Raw genomic sequence first — 19,492 nt, forward strand, 5'->3', positions numbered from 1 at the left:
GGAGACTTAACCACCTTCATACTGATTAAGAGAGTCAACATTTCCTCCTCCTTGATCTCTGAACCTCAACACTAAACAAATAAAGGGAAAAAGGAAGAGAAAAATATATGGGGCGGGGGAAATTACTGAAAACATTGATGGAGTATCAATTCAGATCTTCAGGAATAGGTAGAGAATTGAGATCAAAATGTTAGAACTATAATTGACAGAGTTGACCAATTTCATACATTTTCGTTATAGAGCATGGAATGTATTACTATGAATGTAGCATTGCCCTTTGGCCCAACTCATCCTTGTCAACAGCATGCTTATCTAAGCTAATCCTTTTGCCTGCGTCTGGCCTATATCCCCCTAAACCTTTCCTATCTATGTACCTGCCTCCAGTCATTCCATTTGTGTAAAGCATACTCTCTCTGTTCCCATCCTGTTAACCTCTTTTGTGATCTGTTCAATCCTTGACCATTTCCCTTTTCAAGTGAGTCTAATGAATCGTCGCAAAACCTAATAACATTAAAAAAAAACTGAGTCATGTCAGTTTAACTACTATCATAATTCTTTCTGTTCAAGAACTGCATATCCTAAAAATGGATGTAGGTTTAAAAGTGTTAGTATAATTTCATCCAGCCTTTCTTCAGTGTTGAAAATATGCACTGTCAATGTGGTGAATTACATATACCTGTCTGGACATGCCCCCTGCTGACTGCCTCTGTGGCCCCTCCCACTGACCGTGGCTCCTCCCACAGACCCCAGTATAAAGGCGATTGAGGCCTGAGCCCAGCCCTCAGTCTCCAGGATGTAGTATGGTGGTCAACTACTGCTTGTTCTTTCTTCCAGTCAATAAAAGCTGATATCTCGCCTTCATGTCTCAGACAGAGTTATTGATGGTGCATCAGTCAATTAATCAGTTTGTGTACAATTTTCATCTGTGTAAAGTTTATTACAGGTTACAATTAGGCAGTTTGCTGCATCAACTGAATGATCTCGCTATCTATTTTCAGTTCTTCACCATGAACTATTTTTCTCACAAATATATACCTATTTCCTTTTTAAATATGATGGCCAATTTGCGCAGCACAAGCTCTTGCACACAGCAATGTGAAAATGATCATCATGTTGTTCTTGTGATGTTTGAACATTGGCTAGGACACTAAAGATAACTGGCTTGCTCTTTCTCTTATGAACACCTGGGAGAGTAGCTGACACTAATATCAAGACTGTGTCTGAGAAGGGATATCAGAGAGTCTGCCAGCTTCTTTCCTGAGGCCACTGAATGAACCATGGAGAAGTAGCGGATGATGGACTGACAAAGTTTTGTGAATGCACGTGGCTGTGCAATGGGTTTTGTAAGAAAAAGTTTTAACTCTCTTGGTTACTTAAAACGTGCTACATTTCAGCACATTCCTATTTTTAGTGCTTGGGATTGAAGCTATGTGTTTTAATTTTATTTAAAGAGATCATGAAGTCACAAGGTCCATTGTGGAAATGTTTAAAGGGGTGGTAGTTAGTCTTTGAGGATAAAATATTTTCATTGCACATTTTCTCATTTACTCTCATTCCAAATAAATCTCTAATTTGCATAAGGTTACCTTTTATTTACATTGCTATAAATAAAGACTTGCCCCAAAGTAGTTGTGTGGATCTTTACTTGACATTGTTTGCCAAATTAATGATCAGATGTGTTTGTTTTGGTTTCATTGGCACCTAAGTCATTAATTAATACGGCATGGAAAAAGTCCCTTTATCCCCAATAGTCTAAACCAACCAAGATACCAACCTAAGCTTGTCCCTATTTCCTTGTGTTTGACCTATAATCCTCTAAATCCTTCCTCTCCATGTACCTATTCTGCTGCCTTTTAAAAGTTGTTATTGTACCTGCCTCAACCACTTCCTCTGGCAGCTCCTTCTTTGCAGTGCCTTGAAAAAGTATTCAGCTCCCAATCCTTTGTTCACATAAATGAGTATTATAACCAAGTATTTTCATCAATTTAACTATTAGTTTTTATTTGTGAATCACATGCTTTTTTCACAGCAGAACCCAAAATTAGGGAAAATTGTAAAGCATGATAAACTAAAAATTCAAAATGTGAAATGTCAGCAGTTCAGAAGTATTCACACTCCCCTCCCCCCAACTTTGCTCAGTACTTAGCTATTAGCTCTCTCAGCTATTACAGCCATTAGACTTTTTGGATAGTTGCCATTAGCTTTGCATGACGCAATGAACCAAGGTTTGCCCATTCCTCCTTGTGTAATTGCTCAAACTGTGCCAGGTTGGTTGGGGAGCGATGGTGGACAGCAATCTTGAGGTCTTGCTGGTGATGTTAAAGTCAGAACTTTAAATGGGCCACTCAAGGACATCAGTTTTCTTCATTTGAAGCCAGTTGCTCTGGTAGTGTGCTTTGGGTTGTTGTCCTGCTGAAAGATGAACTTCCTCCCCAGTTTCAGCTTTCTGGCAGAGGCTAGCAGGGTTTTAATCCAGGACCTCTCTGTATTTAGCAGCATTCATCTTCCCATCAATTTTGACCAGATTTCGAGTCCCTTCTTCTGAAAACCATCCCCATAGGATGATGCTATCTCCACCATACTTTTACAGTAGGGATGGTATTACATGGTATTAGATTTTTGCCACACTTACTGCTTAGTGTTGAGGCCAACCACAAGACCTTTTTCCACATCTTTACAGTATCTTGCAACGTCTTTATGGGCAAGGATATGCTTTTTTTTTAGCTAGGGCTATTTCCTTGCCACTCTTCCATAAATACCCTTTTTGTGCAAGGCCTTAGAGATTGCGGAGCCATGAACTTCATCTCCAGTTGCAGCCATTGACTTCTGCAGCTCACTCAGAGTGACTGTTGGCGTCACAGTAGCCTCTTTTACAAGCACCATTCTTCTCCAGTGATTAATTTTAGAGGGGTGGCCTGACCCTAAGCAATGTGGCTGTGGTTTCACAGTGGACTGCACTGAACTCACAAGGTATGTTCAGTGTCTTTGAGATGGTTTTGCACCCTTCCCCATATTTGTGCTTCTGTGTTATCATTTCCCTGACTTGGCTTGAATGCTCTTTTGTCTTCATTTTGATGTTTAGTCTGTTGAAAATCTACCATACTGTTGGACCTTACAGAAAAAGTGGGTATTTACGGTATTCTTTTGAATTAATTAAAAACAGATGAGCTTCCAATTTTCTACATCAACAATTTGGGTGAGTTGGTAAGGTTATACAGTATATTACACCTGAGGAAAGTTGGCGTGTGTAAAGGGGGTTTCTTCTTTTTTCTTTGTTACTGTGTACGTAATCAAAATGGCTTCTTTGTTTTGTTAAAAGCAGGAATGCTTCTTTGTTGCGAGAGAGTGCTGGAAGCTTGTTTGGGTTAAAATTTACTGATAACGAGAATTGTATTCCTTTGTAAACCAATTGGGATTAATGTTGTTCTTTCCTCTGAGTCTGTGAGCTATTGTTGGCGGGCTTTTGGGGAGATCGGCGCGAGGGGTTGAGAGAGAGAGGACACGATGCTGTAAGCTGGGCGAGGAACGGATCGTGGGTCCAAGGCCAGGAGGTACTCCAAGGAGGAGAGGAAATGAAGCTAGATGTGCTTGGTTGACCACTTCGGATGGTCCTAAGCTGCGAGTCGAGGAGTTCGGAGGGGATCGAATGGTCTTCAGTAATTGAGCTGCAACAGTCGTGCACAAAGTGGTTTGGACTTTGATAAGTTTGGTGCCTTTTCTTTATTTTTTTCTTCATATATACTGTATCGTTATTAATCACTTAGTTATAGTAACCTTTATAAATTGTACTCATTTAATCGCGTAAGGTGTACTGTCTGTTTTTGGGCGAGGCGGGGACATCACACAGCATCCACACCAGCTGATTACCCAGTTTGGCGGGACCGAAGGCTGCTCCCCCTAGACGAGAACGAGCTGAGCGAGCCTGAGGTGACCCAGGGGGTTACATTGTGGGGGCTCATCTGGGATTGATTTCTGTGGAAGCTGCGTGATCACCCTCTTTAAATTATGTCTGCGACGAAGAGCTGGTGTGCCTTTGTGCGTGTGCAATTGCTGGTTATCACTGCGTGTGTGTTGGGTGGGGTGGCTGCTGTTGGTAGCCCGGAGGTCGTTGTTCGAGTTCCGACTAGTGCTGACAAAATGGTGGTGGGACCATGGGTTGTCCGTACTGTTTGGAGAGTGAGGAGTGACAGGTTGGGATGATTCAGCAGTGGTAGGCTCCACCCGGTTGTTGGAATAATGTCCAGCCCTAAAGGGGTAGAGGCATGGGCGGAGCAGACCTCTTAGTTGTTGGGTGAGTGGCAGTGCTTGGCTGAGGGAAAGCGACAGGGACTGGTTGAAAGTTTGAGTAGGCGGGCTGGTGATGTTGTTAGAACTGTCGGGCGCAATTACCTCGAAGTGACAGCTGCCAGTTCTGGGAAAGTGTGGGAAAATGCGTGTGGTTCGACTGGAAGTCAAATGCCTCAGCTGGGGGGATTATCATATCCATGGCAGGAGATTGGTGGAAAGTTTTTAGGGTATCCCTTTTGGCTAGGGGGGCAGATAAATTGCTTGCGGTGCCAAGGGGATCAGTTGTTCCGTTGATCTGAGAGGTGTCGGGAAACTTAGAGGAGGCCCAGTGGGGGAACTGCTTGGGGTCTCTGGGGGAGCACGTTCCCAGCAATGTACCAAGGAACTCCCGAAAGGAGCAGACCCTATTCCTGAAGGCTTAGAGGGACCACGCACTCAGGTGTTGTTACGGATGGATGGAAGTCAAGTTCAAACCATCCTCGGCACCGGGGCACCGGTTAAGTTGCTGTACAGTTTGTTTTATAACCGTTATTGGAAGCATTTACCTTTGACGACATTGAGGACACTGGAGATTTGGGGTACCAGTGCCGGTGATTATCCAGACGACGGTTGTTGGTCAGTGAAAATGGAGTTCTTAGAGGCAAATGTGGAGGTGACTGAGGTTTGTGATTCGTTAATGCTGATGTGTCTGGACACTGTTGAGACCGGCAGCGTTTCGGTTCTGGAGAGAACCAATATCCTGCTGGTGCGCTTGGGGGCCTGCCCGGGGGAGGCAGGTGAGAGCTGTTTGGAGGCATTGTCGATGCACCCAGAGTTTCGAGCTGCTTGTGCGGACATGTGAGCAGCATTGGGCTGATACCGAATTCAAACAAGAGCCAGTGGTGGTACGGCCTGGGGGAAGTATCTGAGGGTGAGACCCTCTTAGTGGACGCTGCGAAATACCACGAGGGAGGGGAGTTGACTGTTGAAGACACCTCGGAGAGAGAGAGGTTGCGGCGACTGGCCCCTGAAGCCGTGGAAGACGTAGGCAGCGTGTGTGTGGATTATATTGCGTTGAAGAGGCGCACTGTCAGTGACCAGAATATGGCCCTAAGAGCCGAAGAGGCGATGGCCTGTCTGAGTGGTGCAAAGTGGTTTAAGGCGCTGGATCTGAGGAGTGGATGTTGCCAGATGCCGATGAGTGAGGCCGACAAGGAGAAGAAGGCCGTTATAAGTTCCCTAGGAGTCTTCCGGTCCGAAAAGATGCCACAGGGCATATCCGGAGCCCTTGCAACCTTCCTGCGGGGCATGTGGAAGACCATGGGGGATATGGAGGCGTTTGGAGTTTTGGTGTATGTGGATTATCTCTTGGTATTTGGATTTGCCTCAGGAGAATATGAAGTGAGGTCGTTGCAGGAGCGGCTGAGAACTACAGAGTTAAAGTGTTTTCTGGACACGTGCCAGGGCTGGCGAAGGTCGCAGCTCGTGAGTGACTGTCTCTACGGAATCAAGTTTGAAATGAAGACAGAGAGACTGGAGAAAGTGATCTGGAACCATTTGGAAGACTTACAAGTTGGAGAGAACGAAGAAAGTTGTCTGACTGAGGGCAACAGCAAACTGAGAACCTGGAGAGGGGAGTTTGTGGAGGTGAAGAAATTATAGTGTTACGTATCCTGTAACTGGATCACTTACCAGCAAAGACAGAGAGGTCCGTTGAAGTCTGATGGCACTATTTTCAAACGTTTTTATTTATAAAGGGGCACAAAAATAAGGTTAATGCAAACATTCAGATAGTATACGTCGTCAATACTCAATCTAAAGCGCAGGTATAGTAATAATCAATAAGAAATAAGCTCTATCGTTGTCTAGGGGTAATAATTTGTCCGATGGAAATATAAAAGTCTCTCGAGTTCATGCAGGCTTTCTGCCTTTGTGGGGTGGGGGGGCACTGAGTTTCACGTGTCGGAGAGAGAAAGAGATTGAGAACAGAAACTTGCCCATCCTTTTTGCCGCAAACCGTTGAATTGGGAACGTGGGTTCCTCGTTGTCAGTTCGAAGTCCTTTTTGATGTTATCAGCCACTCGTTTCCCAGGCAAAAGGGGAATGAAACCACACGTGGCTTCCGAATAGCTTCCCGGTATCACGGGAGCGATGAGTGATGGGGTCTCCTCCTGTTGCGTCGCTGAGGGACTGCCCCCTTCAGTCCACCTTTTTGTCCTTGCTCATAGGGTCTCAAATGTCAATCAGGTTGGGATAATGCAATCTCTCTCCGTCACTCCACCCACGTTGCCCTGAGGGTATACATGTAGTACAGGTCTCAATTCACAAAGGTGTTTCCAAGAGACAATGACCACAGTCGGCAGCTTTTGCCTCGCCATGAAACGAAGGACACCGCACGTATCTTTCTCTTCTCTTGGGTCATTGACCCCCCTCCCTTCACTAGGGCTCTTGCGATTCACACAAAGGAGGGGGCTGGGATCATAACACCTCCCCTCTTAAAAACGTTTTTTACCATCAGTTAAAAACGGAGTGGTACAGAGTCTTACAGGATTTTTTTTTGGAATCTAACAATACAAAAACTTTTCTTGTAACTACAGAGCCATACAGTTATACATTTAATTCAGCGCCTAAACAGTTAACGATTACAGTGGCACTCCCTTTAATATTGTAACATCTTGTCCCTGACTAAAGGGGGTAACATCAGATTTCAACAGGCAGGGTTCCAAGGGGGTTGTCTTTGTTATTCACATGCTTAGTCAAAATCCCGTACAGCCGGTTTTTCTATTTAAACCGTCACCTCTTTTCCGGTGAGTTCCTACATGGGGGACCCGGGTAATTTGGCGAGGTACTCTCCCGCCTTTCTGTTCCATAAGGGTTATTCTCTCAACACCGTGTCCCAAACTTAAATCATCGTGTGAATTTCCACCCAATTCTTTAATGTTACACAGGTAGCTAACCCTTTTGTCAAGACCAGGCAGGCGGATGGGTTTCAGTTCGAACCTTTCCCTCAGGCCGCATTTAAAATTGGGTTTCTTTACTGCACTCTCTTGAACAACAACAGCGTCTGGGGCACCTTTACATTCCAAATCAACTTGTAATCGATGCGCAGGCACTCTGTTACCAAGCCATCGGTTCTGTAGCCTGGTTGCTTCTTCTGACACCAATCTAAACTTTAAATTTTCTTCATTCGACTTGGGAACTACAGATTTCCCGTTTCCCTCCACAACAACAGTCATCTCCCCATTTGTAAACTTCCCATCAACTCTGAACACCCCCTCCAGCACAACCAACGGGGAACTCACACTTCCCACGATTACCAAGGTTAACCCCTTCTTCCCCGAACCAGGTCCATCCGATTCATGAGGACAGCCGTCTCCTATAACTGAATCAAATACCTCAGACTTTTTCTGAGCTGCGTTACCGGGTTCAGTACCATGGGTATCTCCAGCTTGGACACACTCAAACGGGACACTCGCCTCTTCCAGGCTTTCAATACCCGTACGCGGTCCAAATTCTAAATTCCCCTGATTCTCCCAGTTACTCTCTGGGCAACTCCCTTCCCGAGTAAACTCAACCCCACGAGCTGAAACAACCTCATCTGCCAACCCAGCAGACTTCTTCAAGTCAAGGGCATCCTTTTTATCTAGGGCTGTCCTCATTGCATTCTCGGGAACACCTTTAGAACTCTCAACTTCTTCAACCAATTCTGCCAAACCAGACAGATCAAACATGTCCAACTCTGGACCTTTTAACAGCTTTATCTGTTTCTCCTCTTTATTTCTTACCTCTAGGACCTTTCTCTTCGCTAAGGGCAGATCTAGCTCCTCTCCCTTACCCCTTTCACTTTACTACTCTTCGGTTTACCACCCTCAGAACCCTCGTGGTACGGGGTCGGTAGGACCGTCTGAGCCAAATCAATACTGGCCAGATTTAAACTGCTCGCTTTCTCAGCTGCCTTGCTCGACAGGCTGCGAGTGCTCACTCCAGGAGACGCGAGGGGCGGGGCTGCAATCCTCACAGGCTGTTTGGGCCGTGTCATCCTGGTCCAAACCTGCCCCCCGGCTAAATCATTCCTGAGGAGGACGTCTGTGTCGGTTCTCGGGAATTCTGATGGCACCCCTATTTCGACTGGTCCAGACAACAGCTCACAATCCACAACTGCCTGATATAGGGGCACCATCTCTATTTCTCTATTTATTCCCTTCACAGCAACCACTCCCCTTTCCCGACCGAAATCTAGTATCTCACGGCGGATCAACGACAGCTCCGCCCCGGTGTCTCACCAGATTCGGACGGGAATTGGTGGGTCTCTCCCCTTCACGGACACGGTTCCGTGTGACAGCCAAGTCTCAGACCCCTCTCGTACTCTGTCTACCCGGGACCCTCTTGTCGATTTACTTATTACCACAGCACACCTGATAGGGACTGCAGCTTTCCCTTTTCCTATCTCTTTCCTCGGAGCCAAACATCGAGAGCCAAAATGCCCTCCCTGTCCACAATTAAAACAGGTCAAGCCTGGAAATCTCTGGCTATCTTGCCTTTCCCCCTCAACCTTACCACTAGCCCCTGGTGGGACCTCTGCCTCACTCCGCGGACTTTCTCAATCGTTCCCACGGTCTCTCGGGGAACTTTTTGTCGAGGAAAACTTTGTCTTGTGAGTTAGGGCATATTCATCTGCGAACCAGCAATTTCTGAGATGGACTTATTTGGCTTCTCATTCAAATACATCCAGATCTCCTCCGGAACACACCCTTTTAATTCCTCAATCGAAAGTAACTCCCTGAGATGCCCATGATCCTCGTCTACCCTTTCCGCGGTGCACCAACAGGCCAAGAGCACCCCCTTCTCATGGGCAAGCTCGGTATACGTCTGATTCCACCCTTTCCGTAAATGTCTGAACTTTTGCCTATAAGCTTCAGGGACTAGCTCATAAATCTGGAGGATGGCCTCCTTTACTTTGGCATAATTCTCCGCTTCTCCCTCCTCCAGGGACAATGCCACATATGCTCGTTGGGCCTTCCCTTTTAACACACTTTGTAACAATGCCACCCACTGCTCTTTTGGCCACTTCTGATTTACTGTCACCTTTTCGAAAAGCAAGAAATAACTATCAACATCCGTCTCCTCGAACGGAGGTACCAGTCTCAACTCACTAACATTAAACCGCTCCGCTCGGTCGAACCCTTGATCTCTTCGCTCGTTCCTTATCTTCTCCATCTCCAAGTCATGTTTCCTCTATTTCTCTTTCTCCTCATACTCCCTTTGCTTTTCCGCTCGTTCCTTCTCTTTCTCAGCCCGTTCCTTCTCTTTTTTGGCTGCTTCTAGCTCTTTTAGCTGAATTTCATGCTGTCTTTGCCTCTCAGCTTGGTCCTGCTCCTTTTTCACCTCTATCCCCTTTAGTTGGAGCTCGTGGTCCCGTTTTACCTCTAGCTCCTTTAGGTGGAATGCCTGCTCCCTTTCTTTGTCTGCCCTTTCTTTCTCTCTCTCAGCCCTTTCTTTCTGTCTCTCAGCTGCTTCCAGCTCTTTTACCTTAATTTCATGTTTCAACCTTAATTTCTCCACCTCTAACTGAGCCGTCCCACTTGTTGGTACCTTTTCAGGGATATCTTCCTATACCTCAGCTTCAAACACATTCTTCCCAATGTAATACTGAGTTATGGCCCTTCGCACCTCCTGCTTTTTCATGGACGACCTCACTTCTGCGAGGTTCAACCCCTTCACCAAATTTAACAAGTCTGTTTTGGTGGCTGCCGCTAGCGCCCCCACAGTCGGGTTTTTCATAAATTCACCCACGTCCATCTTTGCTGGTTTCCCATCTGGCTACCTGTGTAACCAGATTCAAGTTTGGACTTACAAGCCTGATTCACTGGCCTCCCAATTTGGTGTCAAATCCCGGATGAGCCCCCAAGTTGTTACGTATCCTGTAACTGGATCACTTACCAGCAAAGATAGAGTGGTCCGTTGAAGTCTGATGGCACTATTTTCAAAAGTTTTTATTTACAAAGGGGCACAAAAATAAGGTTTATGCAAACATTCAGATAGTATACATCGTCAATACTCAATCTAAAGCGCAGGTATAGTAATAATCAATAAGAAATAAGCTCTATCGTTGTCTATGGGTAATAATTTGTCCGATGGAAATATAAAAGTCTCTTGAGTTCATGCAGGCTTTCTGCCTTTGTGGGGGGGGGGGGGGCACTGAGTTTCACGTGTCGGAGAGAGAAAGAGATTGGTGGTGAGAACAAAAACTTGCCCTTCCTTTTTGCCGCAAACCGTTGAATCGGGAACGTGGTTTCCCCGTTGTCAGTTCGAAGTCCTTTTTGATGTTATCAGCCACTCGTTTCCCAGGCAAAAGGGGAATGAAACCACACGTGGCTTCCGAATAGCTTCCCGGTATCACGGGAGCGATGAGTGATGGGGTCTCCTCCTGTTGCGTCGCTGAGGGACTGCCCCCTTCAGTCCACCTTTTTATCCTTGCTCATGGGGTCTCAAATGTCAATCAGGTTGGGCTAATGCAATCTCTCTCCGTCACTCCACCCACGTTGCCCTGAGGGCATACACGTAGTACAGTTCTCAATTCACAAAGGTGTCTCCAAGAGACAATGACCACAGTCGCCAGCTTTTGCCCCGCCGTGAAACGAGGGACACCGCACGTATCTTTCTCTTCTCTTGGGTCATTGACCCCCCCCCTTCACTAGGGCTCTTGCGATTCTCACAAAGGAGGGGGCTGGGATCATAACAACAGACAAATCTCGGAAGAGGGAAGCGGAAGCTTGAAGGAAATCTGAAGATGACCATCAACAGTTCAAATGAAGTGCAAAACTTGAAAGTTGATCTGGAAGAAGTCATGAGGAAGAAAAAACTGGAGAGAAATGCAGTGAATACTGAACTGGAGGCTGACCAATCTTTAACTGCTGCTTTTCAGGTCGGGGTGGAAGAAGCTGTTGGAGTAACTGCGTCCCAGATTGAGATGGCCGGGATGCGTGAGTCAGAACTGCTGAGCCTGTGGCGAGAGTTGCAGGGGCCAGAGAAGAAGCTGATATCTCAATTGCAGGAGGTTGAAGAGATTGCAGGAACAGTGCAGGTCACGTGTTTCCGGTTGGAGAAAATCAAACAGCAGCTACCAATCGCAGAAATGAGGAAGAATACAGATTCGATGGATAATGTGCTGGATGTGTGGTATATGCTGCCTTTTGCTGACTTTCCCTTGATTGAGGAAGAGACCTTTGGCCCTTCTCCCACTGAGTCAGGTGTAGTGGGGAGGGTTAGCTGTGTGCAGTGTGGGGCATGAGTGAGAGGTTGAGAGTGGAGTTGTTAGCGGGCCAGAGGTATCCCCAATTGTGTCCGAGCCTGAAAAGTTTAGGTGAGGGGGTACCGAGGTCTCAGAAGGGTTAGAGAACTCCCAGTTAGTTGGCCTATGTAGCACCTGAGGAACAGGGCGTGAGGTTTACTGTGTGGGGAGGAGATGTCACTGTTTGTGCTTGGGTTACGGTGTGTTGGCAGGAAAGGTGGCGAGTTATTTAATAGTCATGAGGACATGACTTTTATTTGGTGGAGGGAGAGTGTAAAGGGGTTTTCTTCTTTTTTCTTTGTTACTGTGTATGTAATCAAAATGGCTTCTTTGTTTTGTTAAAAGCAGGAATGCTAATTTGTTGCGAAAGAGTGCTGGAAACTTGTTTGGGTTAAAATTTACTGATAACGAGAATTGTATTCCTTTGTAAACCAATTGGGATTAATGTTCTTTCTTCTGAGTCTGTAAGCTATTGTTGGTGGGCTTTTGGGGAGATTGGCGGGAGGGGGTGAGAGAGAGAGGACGCGATGCTGTAAACTGGGTGAGGAGCGGACCCCAAGCGGGGGTCCAAGGCCAGGAGGTACTCCGAGGAGGGGGGATGAAGCTAGATGTGCTTGGTTGACCGGTCAGAGGGTCCTGAGCTGCGAGTCGAGGAGTTCGGAGGGGATCGAGTGGTGGCCAGAAGACGTCAGTAATTGAGCTCCAGCGGTTGTGCATGAAGTGGTTTGGACTTTGATAAGTTTGGCGCCTTTTCTTTATTTTTTCTTCATATATACTGTATTGTGGCGGCTCATTTCCTAGCGTATGCGAACCGACTCACAATTAGATAGCCTACGGGGGTTTGCGAGCACAGAGCTTTGGAGCCTCTTCGCCATGGGGGGCCGGTTGACAGAGGCTTAAAAGTGAGGCTGAAGTTTTCGAATAAAGTTTTTCCTTCGACTGCAGTTACCGACTCCGTGTCGTAATTTTAGCGCTGTTTGTAGCACACCGCTACAATTGGTGACCCCGACGGTCCAAACGATTTTTGGACCAGAAATGACCGACGCCGCCTCTGTTCATGCGGTTTCGTTGACACTGCCGGGTTTCTGGACACAGCGCCCGGACCTATGGTTCCAGCAAGCCGAAGCCCAATTCCACGTTCGCCGGATCACCTCAGAAGACACCCGCTACTACTACGTGGTGGGCTCCCTCGACCAGGACACAGCGGCCCAGGTCGCGGAGTTCGTACAGTCGCCCCCGGCAGACGGCAAGTACACGGAATTCAAAGCCCTGCTCCTCAGGATTTTCGGACTCTCACGGCGCGAGCGGGCTGCCCGTTTACTGCACCTGGATGGCTTGGGCGACAGACCTCCATCGGCTTTAATGAACGAGATGTTGTCTCTGGCCGAGGGACACACAGGCCTCATGTTTGAGCAGGCATTCCTGGAGCAGCTGCCCGAGGACATACGCCTGCTGCTGTCCGACGCGGATTTCAGTGACCCCCGGAAGGTGGCAGCCCGGGCGGACTTGCTGTGGAACGCCAAAAAGGTGAGCGGGGCGTCCATCGCACAGATCTCCCAGCCACGCTCCCGGCAGCAAACCAGTCCAGGCCCGGCCGCAGAGCCCACTAACCCCCGGCCCAATGACCACTGGTGCTTCTACCACCAGCGGTGGGGCGCAGAAGCCCGCCGTTGCCGCCCGCCCTGCAAGTTCCCGGGAAACGCCAGGGCCAGCCGCCGCTGATGGCTACGGCGGCTGGCCATCGGGATAGCCTCCTGTATGTGTGGGATAGCAGGTCGGGACGCCGCTTTTTGGTCGATACTGGGGCTGAGGTCAGCGTTTTACCTCCGACAAGTTACGACACTCGCAGCAGGGCACCGGGTCCCCCCCTGAGGGCCGTGAATGGCAGCACAGTAAGGACCTATGGCACCCGTCAGGTGCAGCTACAGTTCGGCCCCAGCCAGTTCACGTGGGACTTCACACTGGCCGCCGTAGCCCAACCGCTTCTGGGTGCGGATTTTTTGCGAGCTCACAGCCTGCTGGTTGACCTGCCCAGGAAGAGACTGGTACACGCCGAGACCTTTCAGACGTTCTCCCTGGGCGCGGCCCAGTTGCCAGCCCCTCACCTCGGCTCCATCATGCTGTCCGACAACGACTTCACCAGGGTCCTGGCGGAGTTCCCATCGGTTCTGGCACCGCAGTTCACAGCAGCCATGCCCAGGCACGGCGTACAGCACCACATCCCGACACAGGGACCACCCCTCCATGCCCGTGCTCGGCGGCTTCCCCCGGACAAGCTCCGACTGGCGAAGGAGGAGTTCCAGAGAATGGAGGAATTGGGGATCATCCGGCGGTCCGACAGCCCCTGGGCTTCCCCCCTGCACATGATGCCCAAAGCGACGGGGGGCTGGAGACCGTGCGGCGACTACCGCAGGCTGAACGAGGCTACCACACCGGACCGCTACCCTGTGCCGCACATTCAGGACTTTGCGGCAAACCTGCACGGCGCCCGGATCTTCTCCAAGGTCGACCTTGTCCGAGGGTACCATCAAATCCCGATGCATCCTGACGACGTCCCCAAGACGGCTCTCATCACCCCGTTTGGCCTCTTCGAGTTCCTCCGCATGCCGTTCGGCCTGAAGAATGCCGCACAGACGTTCCAGCGGTTAATGGACGCGGTGGGACGGGACCTGGACTTCGCGTTCATCTATTTGGATGACATCCTCATAGCCAGCGGCAGTCGTCAGGAGCATCTGTCCCACCTCCGTCAACTCTGCGCCCGACTGAGTGAGTACGGTCTTACAATCAACCCTGCCAAATGCCAGTTCGGACTTGATACCATTGACTTCCTGGGCCACAGGATTACTAAAGACGGGGCAACCCCTCTGCCCGCTAAGGTAGATGCGGTCCGCCACTTCCCCCGACCCACCACGGTCAAAGGCCTTCAGGAATTCGTAGGTATGGTCAATTTCTACCGCCGCTTCCTCCCTTCAGCTGCCCGGATCATGCGCCCCCTGTTCGCCCTGATGTCGGGTCCGAGCAAGGACATTACCTGGGACGAGGAGTCCGCCGCCGCTTTCGTTCAAACGAAGGAAGCTTTGGCTGACGCCGCAATGCTAGTACATCCCAGAATGGACACCCCTACCGCCCTCACAGTGGACGCATCAAACACGGCAGTCGGTGGGGTGCTGGAGCAGCTCATCGCAGGTCGCTGGCAACCCCTGGCGTTTTTCAGCAAACACCTGCGGCCACCCGAGCTCAAGTACAGTGCTTTTGACCGGGAACTGTTGGCGCTCTACCTGGCAATCCGGCATTTCAGGTACTTCCTAGAAGGTCGGCCCTTCACCGCGTTCACGGACCACAAACCGCTTACCTTTGCGTTTACGAAAGCATCCGACCCCTGGTCATCCCGCCAGCAACGCCACCTGTCCTACATCTCTGAATACACAACGGATGTCCGGCACGTCTCGGGTAAGGACAATGTCGTGGCGGATGCGCTCTCTCGCCCTACCGTTCATGCCCTTTCCCAAGGGGTAGACTTTGAGGCACTGGCAGAGGCACAGCAGGTAGATGAGGAGATTCCGAGTTACAGGACTGCAGTCTCTGGTTTGCAGCTCCAGGACCTCCCCGTGGGCCCAGGTGAGAGGACCCTACTCTGTGACGTCGCCACCAACCAGCCCCGTCCGGTCGTCCCCGCAGCCTGGCGGCGACGTGTTTTCGACTCCATTCATAACTTGGCGCATCCCTCCATCCGGACAACTGTCCGGATGGTTTCCAGCAGGTTCGTTTGGCACGGACTCCGCAAACAGGTCAGTGAATGGGCCAGGACGTGCATGCACTGCCAGACGGCCAAGGTTCAGCGGCACACCAAAGCCCCACCGCAGCAGTTCCATCCCACCCACCGGCTTTTCGACCACATTCATGTGGATATCGTGGGCCCCCTGCCAGTGTCGCGCGGAGCGCGTTACCTCCTGACTATCGTGGACCGGTTCACAAGATGGCCAGAGGCGGTCCCGCTCACCGACACCACCTCCGAATCTTGCGCCCGAGCCCTCATCGCCACCTGGATATCCCGCTTTGGTGTACCAGCCCACATTACCTCCGACAGAGGCGCCCAGTTCACCTCCAGCCTGTGGTCAGCTATGGCCAGCCTTTTGGGGACTCAGCTGCACCACACCACTGCCTACCACCCACAGTCGAACGGGCTAGTGGAGCGTTTCCACCGTCACCTGAAGTCGGCCCTCATGGCCCGCCTGCGAGGAGCCAACTGGGCGGACGAGCTTCCCTGGGTCCTTCTCGGCATCCGCACAGCGCCCAAGGACGACCTGCACGCCTCGTCGGCCGAGTTGGTATACGGCGCGCCCCTGGCCGTCCCCGGGGAGTTCCTACCAGCCCCGAGGGGGCAAGAGGAAGAACCCGCTGCAGTCCTGGGCAGACTTCGCGAGAAGCTCGGTAACCTGGCCCCCATACCCACTTCACAGCATGGGCGGCACCCGACCTGCGTACCCAAAGACCTACGGAACTGTAAGTTTGTGTTTGTACGAAGGGGCGGGCATCGGCCACCGCTGCAGCGGCCATACGAGGGGCCGTTTACGGTGCTCCGGAACAACGGGTCCACGTTCGTGCTGGACGTTGGGGGGAAGGAGGAGGTTTTCACGGTGGACCGCCTCAAGCCGGCCCATGTGGACCTGGCGCAACCGGCCGAGTTTCCGGCGCCTCGGCGCAGAGGCCGACCTCCCAAGCAGGTTCTGGCCCAGGCTGTGGACATTGGGGGGTGTATCGCCGGTTCTGGGGGGGGGTTATGTGGCGGCTCATTTCCTAGCGTATGCGAACCGACTCACAATTAGATAGCCTACGGGGGTTTGCGAGCACAGAGCTTTGGAGCCTCTTCGCCATGGGGGGCCGGTTGACAGAGGCTTAAAAGTGAGGCTGAAGTTTTCGAATAAAGTTTTTCCTTCGACTGCAGTTACCGACTCCGTGTCGTAATTTTAGCGCTGTTTGTAGCACACCGCTACAGTATCATTATTAATCACTTAGTTATAGTAACCTTTATAAATTGTGCTCATTTAATCGCTTATGATGTACTGTCTGTTTTTGGGCGAGGCAGGGGCATCACACAGCATCCACACCAGCTGATTACCCAGTTTGGCGGGGCCGAAGTCTGCTCCCCCTAGACGAGAACGAGCTGAGCGAGCCTGAGGCGACCCAGGGGGTTACACGTAGTAATTACAAAGGGGATGAATACTTTTTTTAGCCTCACAATTTTGGTTTTTAATTTTTAGTGAGTGGTTGACAGGTTTTGGAATTTTTCTTCTGATTTGACAGGATCCACAATGTTTCGTAGATTAGCTCAAAATCCTACTTCAAAATATTTTACATTAAGAAAGTGAGTCAGTGAAATGTGAAAATAGTTGTAGGGGCTGAATAGTATTTCAGGGTATTGTATATGTTCCACCCTCTGTTTACCCTCCTGTCACTCTGCCCTTCACTCTGATGGGAGCCTATAGACCTTAAACTCCTGCTAAATCACATTTAAAATCTTCCCACTTGCCAGAGTTCCCCTTTGCCTGCAAATAAACTATTCTTATCAACCTTTGCAAACTCCTAACATATTCAAATTTTGACTTGTCCCGTTTTCAAATTTTAAGTTTTGATCCAAATCTGCCCCTTTCCAAAACTAAAAGAATTATGAGCATTGGTCCCAAAAAGCTCCCCTTGCCTTGCCCTGCCGAAGTACCCAGGAGTCGGCTGAGCTTTGCCCTCCTCCAAGTTGCACCCTGTATGTATTGCCTGAGGAAATCTTCCTGAAAGTGTGTAACAAATTCCACCTCATCTTAGTCCGTTCTACTTTAGAAGTTTGAAATCCTGAACACAGTGCTTTACTGTTGTTCTTTGCATTGTTTTTCTAACGTCGTTGTTGTTTAGAATACAGAGGAAATGGGTGTTGCATACTGAAGCTCCTCTCCAGACCCTTAAGTACATCTTCAGTGTGCTGCTTTTCTGTTCAATCCCAAACTGATGATGGTGTAATTTTAACTTTGTGCTTCTACGTTCCTATTGCTCTGTGGACATGCTCCTGTAGGTCGACAGCTCACCTTTCCCATGGGGTTGTGATTGCTGGCACTCCTTGACATGCAAAAGGCAAATGTGAAACTCAAAAGGTGGAAGCCAGCCATCCAATATTAATTTTGAATTTGAATCACTATTGTAAAATTAAAATTAAAAGTTAAAGTTTTAAAATTAAAATTTTGGCCAGAAGGTGAAACATCAGAGCTAACATGTTGTAGGGCAGAGGTCAAACCTGGAACATTTTATGCATTTCAGATAGTGACTTTTAGGGAAATTTTACAATAAAAAACAGTTATGTTTAACCTGGTTATGAAAAGATGGGAAGAAAGTATCAAACCTGCTTATTTGACCTGTTTCCATGTTGTATGACCCCATAAATAACTTAATGTAGCTAGCCTCTTAATCTGGCTGACTAGCTAGGAAGGGAATTTCAAAAGTGGTAACTGTGATTTACCTTTCAATATGGCAAGGAGCAAGGGTAAAACTTGCTATTTTTAGGCTTCAGCTCCCTCCTCATAATCATTATGGCTCTTTTTTACCGAACAGTCAAGAAGGCTAAATTTTGGTAACTCATTTATTATAATACTGTAATATGTTTTTTCTTTCCCCATTTGATTCTAATCTTGTAAGTTAGCTGAATATAACAAAATGTAAATGTTATAAAAGTGGAATTGGTCATAAATTGAATTATATTTGGATTGTCACCCTGCCTCTTGAATGTATGAGTGCAATTTCCCAAGCAAAGAAAAGATAAATTTATAACTAATAAAATAATGCATTTCTAATCTTCTGATCGTTAATTACATTTTCATAATGGAAATTTCTCATAAGTGAATTGTGGTATTATTAAAGCATGATTGTTTTGCCTAAGTCAGGAGTCAATCTTGGGTGCTTTATAACTGATGTCAGTGATTAAGTTTGTTAAATATGCCAAAGAGTTGGAACAAATGTATCGTTCTGCCTGAGATTGATTCTGTATCTCACAGGCAAATGGACATGCACCTTAGTGGTAGATATAATAAAAGCTCAAATCATCACATTCATATATTATCAGTAAGTGCTACCTTACCACCTGAAATTTGGTTTATTTAGTCAGAGTTCTGCAACATTTTCCAACAAGTGACAGAGATGTTAAAAATATTAATATTAATTGTAATTGTTTTCAGAATTCGCTTTGAGTTTCTTGTAGCATTCTAATTTTCAGTTATAAATACAGTATTTGTGCTGAAAGTCACACAACATGCAATGCATACATTATACTATCGGTGTTTAAAAAATGCAAGATATAATAAATAAAGCTGAGTCCATAGACAGATTTTGAGATTATGACAGTAATATTTATTAGGCTTTTGAAATAAAAACATTACAACTTTTTTCATTTGTTCTGTTCCCTGTGGTGATTCTTCATTGTGGCACTGTTTCTTAAAAGGCTTCAGATTTTACACACAGTCCAACAAGATTTTATTAGCAGTAAACTGTCAGATGGTTTCTGAAAATGTATAAGACACATGATTAATTGATATTTAACCATATAAAATACTTTGTGTTTTTGCCTGGTCATTAGTTGTTGCTGTACTGGGTTTATAAACAGATAGTTAAATTCCGTACTTGTAGTGCCATTGTTTGAATAGAGACTTGAAGAATACCTACTTCAGGAAAATCACCTTTTAGTTTTGAATGAGGTTCTCTGAAAAAACATGTACATTAATTAAAACAGCAGTTATATTTAGAACACTTTAATCAGAGCAAAAGTAAAACTGACAATTCCCTTAATTCATAATATTTAGACACATACTCATTGTAATTTCAGCTGGAATTTAGCAATTAATATGCCACTTTAAAATAAAAATTTCCTTTACAGCGAAGTTGCAGCTTAAATCATGTGTG

At 47.8% G+C, this 19,492-nt stretch overlaps 1 protein-coding gene across 2 annotated transcripts in view; it reads left to right on the forward strand.

Moving 5' to 3' along the window:
- Window positions 1-19,492, forward strand: part of sdhaf3 (succinate dehydrogenase complex assembly factor 3) — a 44,666-nt gene that overhangs the window by 17,821 nt on the left and 7,353 nt on the right. Inside the window, exon 2 of one of the 2 annotated variants that reach the window (XM_059972592.1) lies at window positions 11,192-11,574. The exons of the other annotated variant lie outside the window; for it this stretch is intronic. Coding sequence (XP_059828575.1) covers window positions 11,192-11,557 — 366 coding nt within the window. The 3' untranslated portion in view covers window positions 11,558-11,574. Of the gene's footprint in view, window positions 1-11,191; window positions 11,575-19,492 lie in introns of those variants that run through there. 2 annotated transcript variants of the gene reach the window in all.

The sequence above is a fragment of the Hypanus sabinus genome, chromosome 6, assembly GCF_030144855.1.
Source record: "Hypanus sabinus isolate sHypSab1 chromosome 6, sHypSab1.hap1, whole genome shotgun sequence".
Taxonomy (NCBI): domain Eukaryota; kingdom Metazoa; phylum Chordata; class Chondrichthyes; order Myliobatiformes; family Dasyatidae; genus Hypanus; species Hypanus sabinus.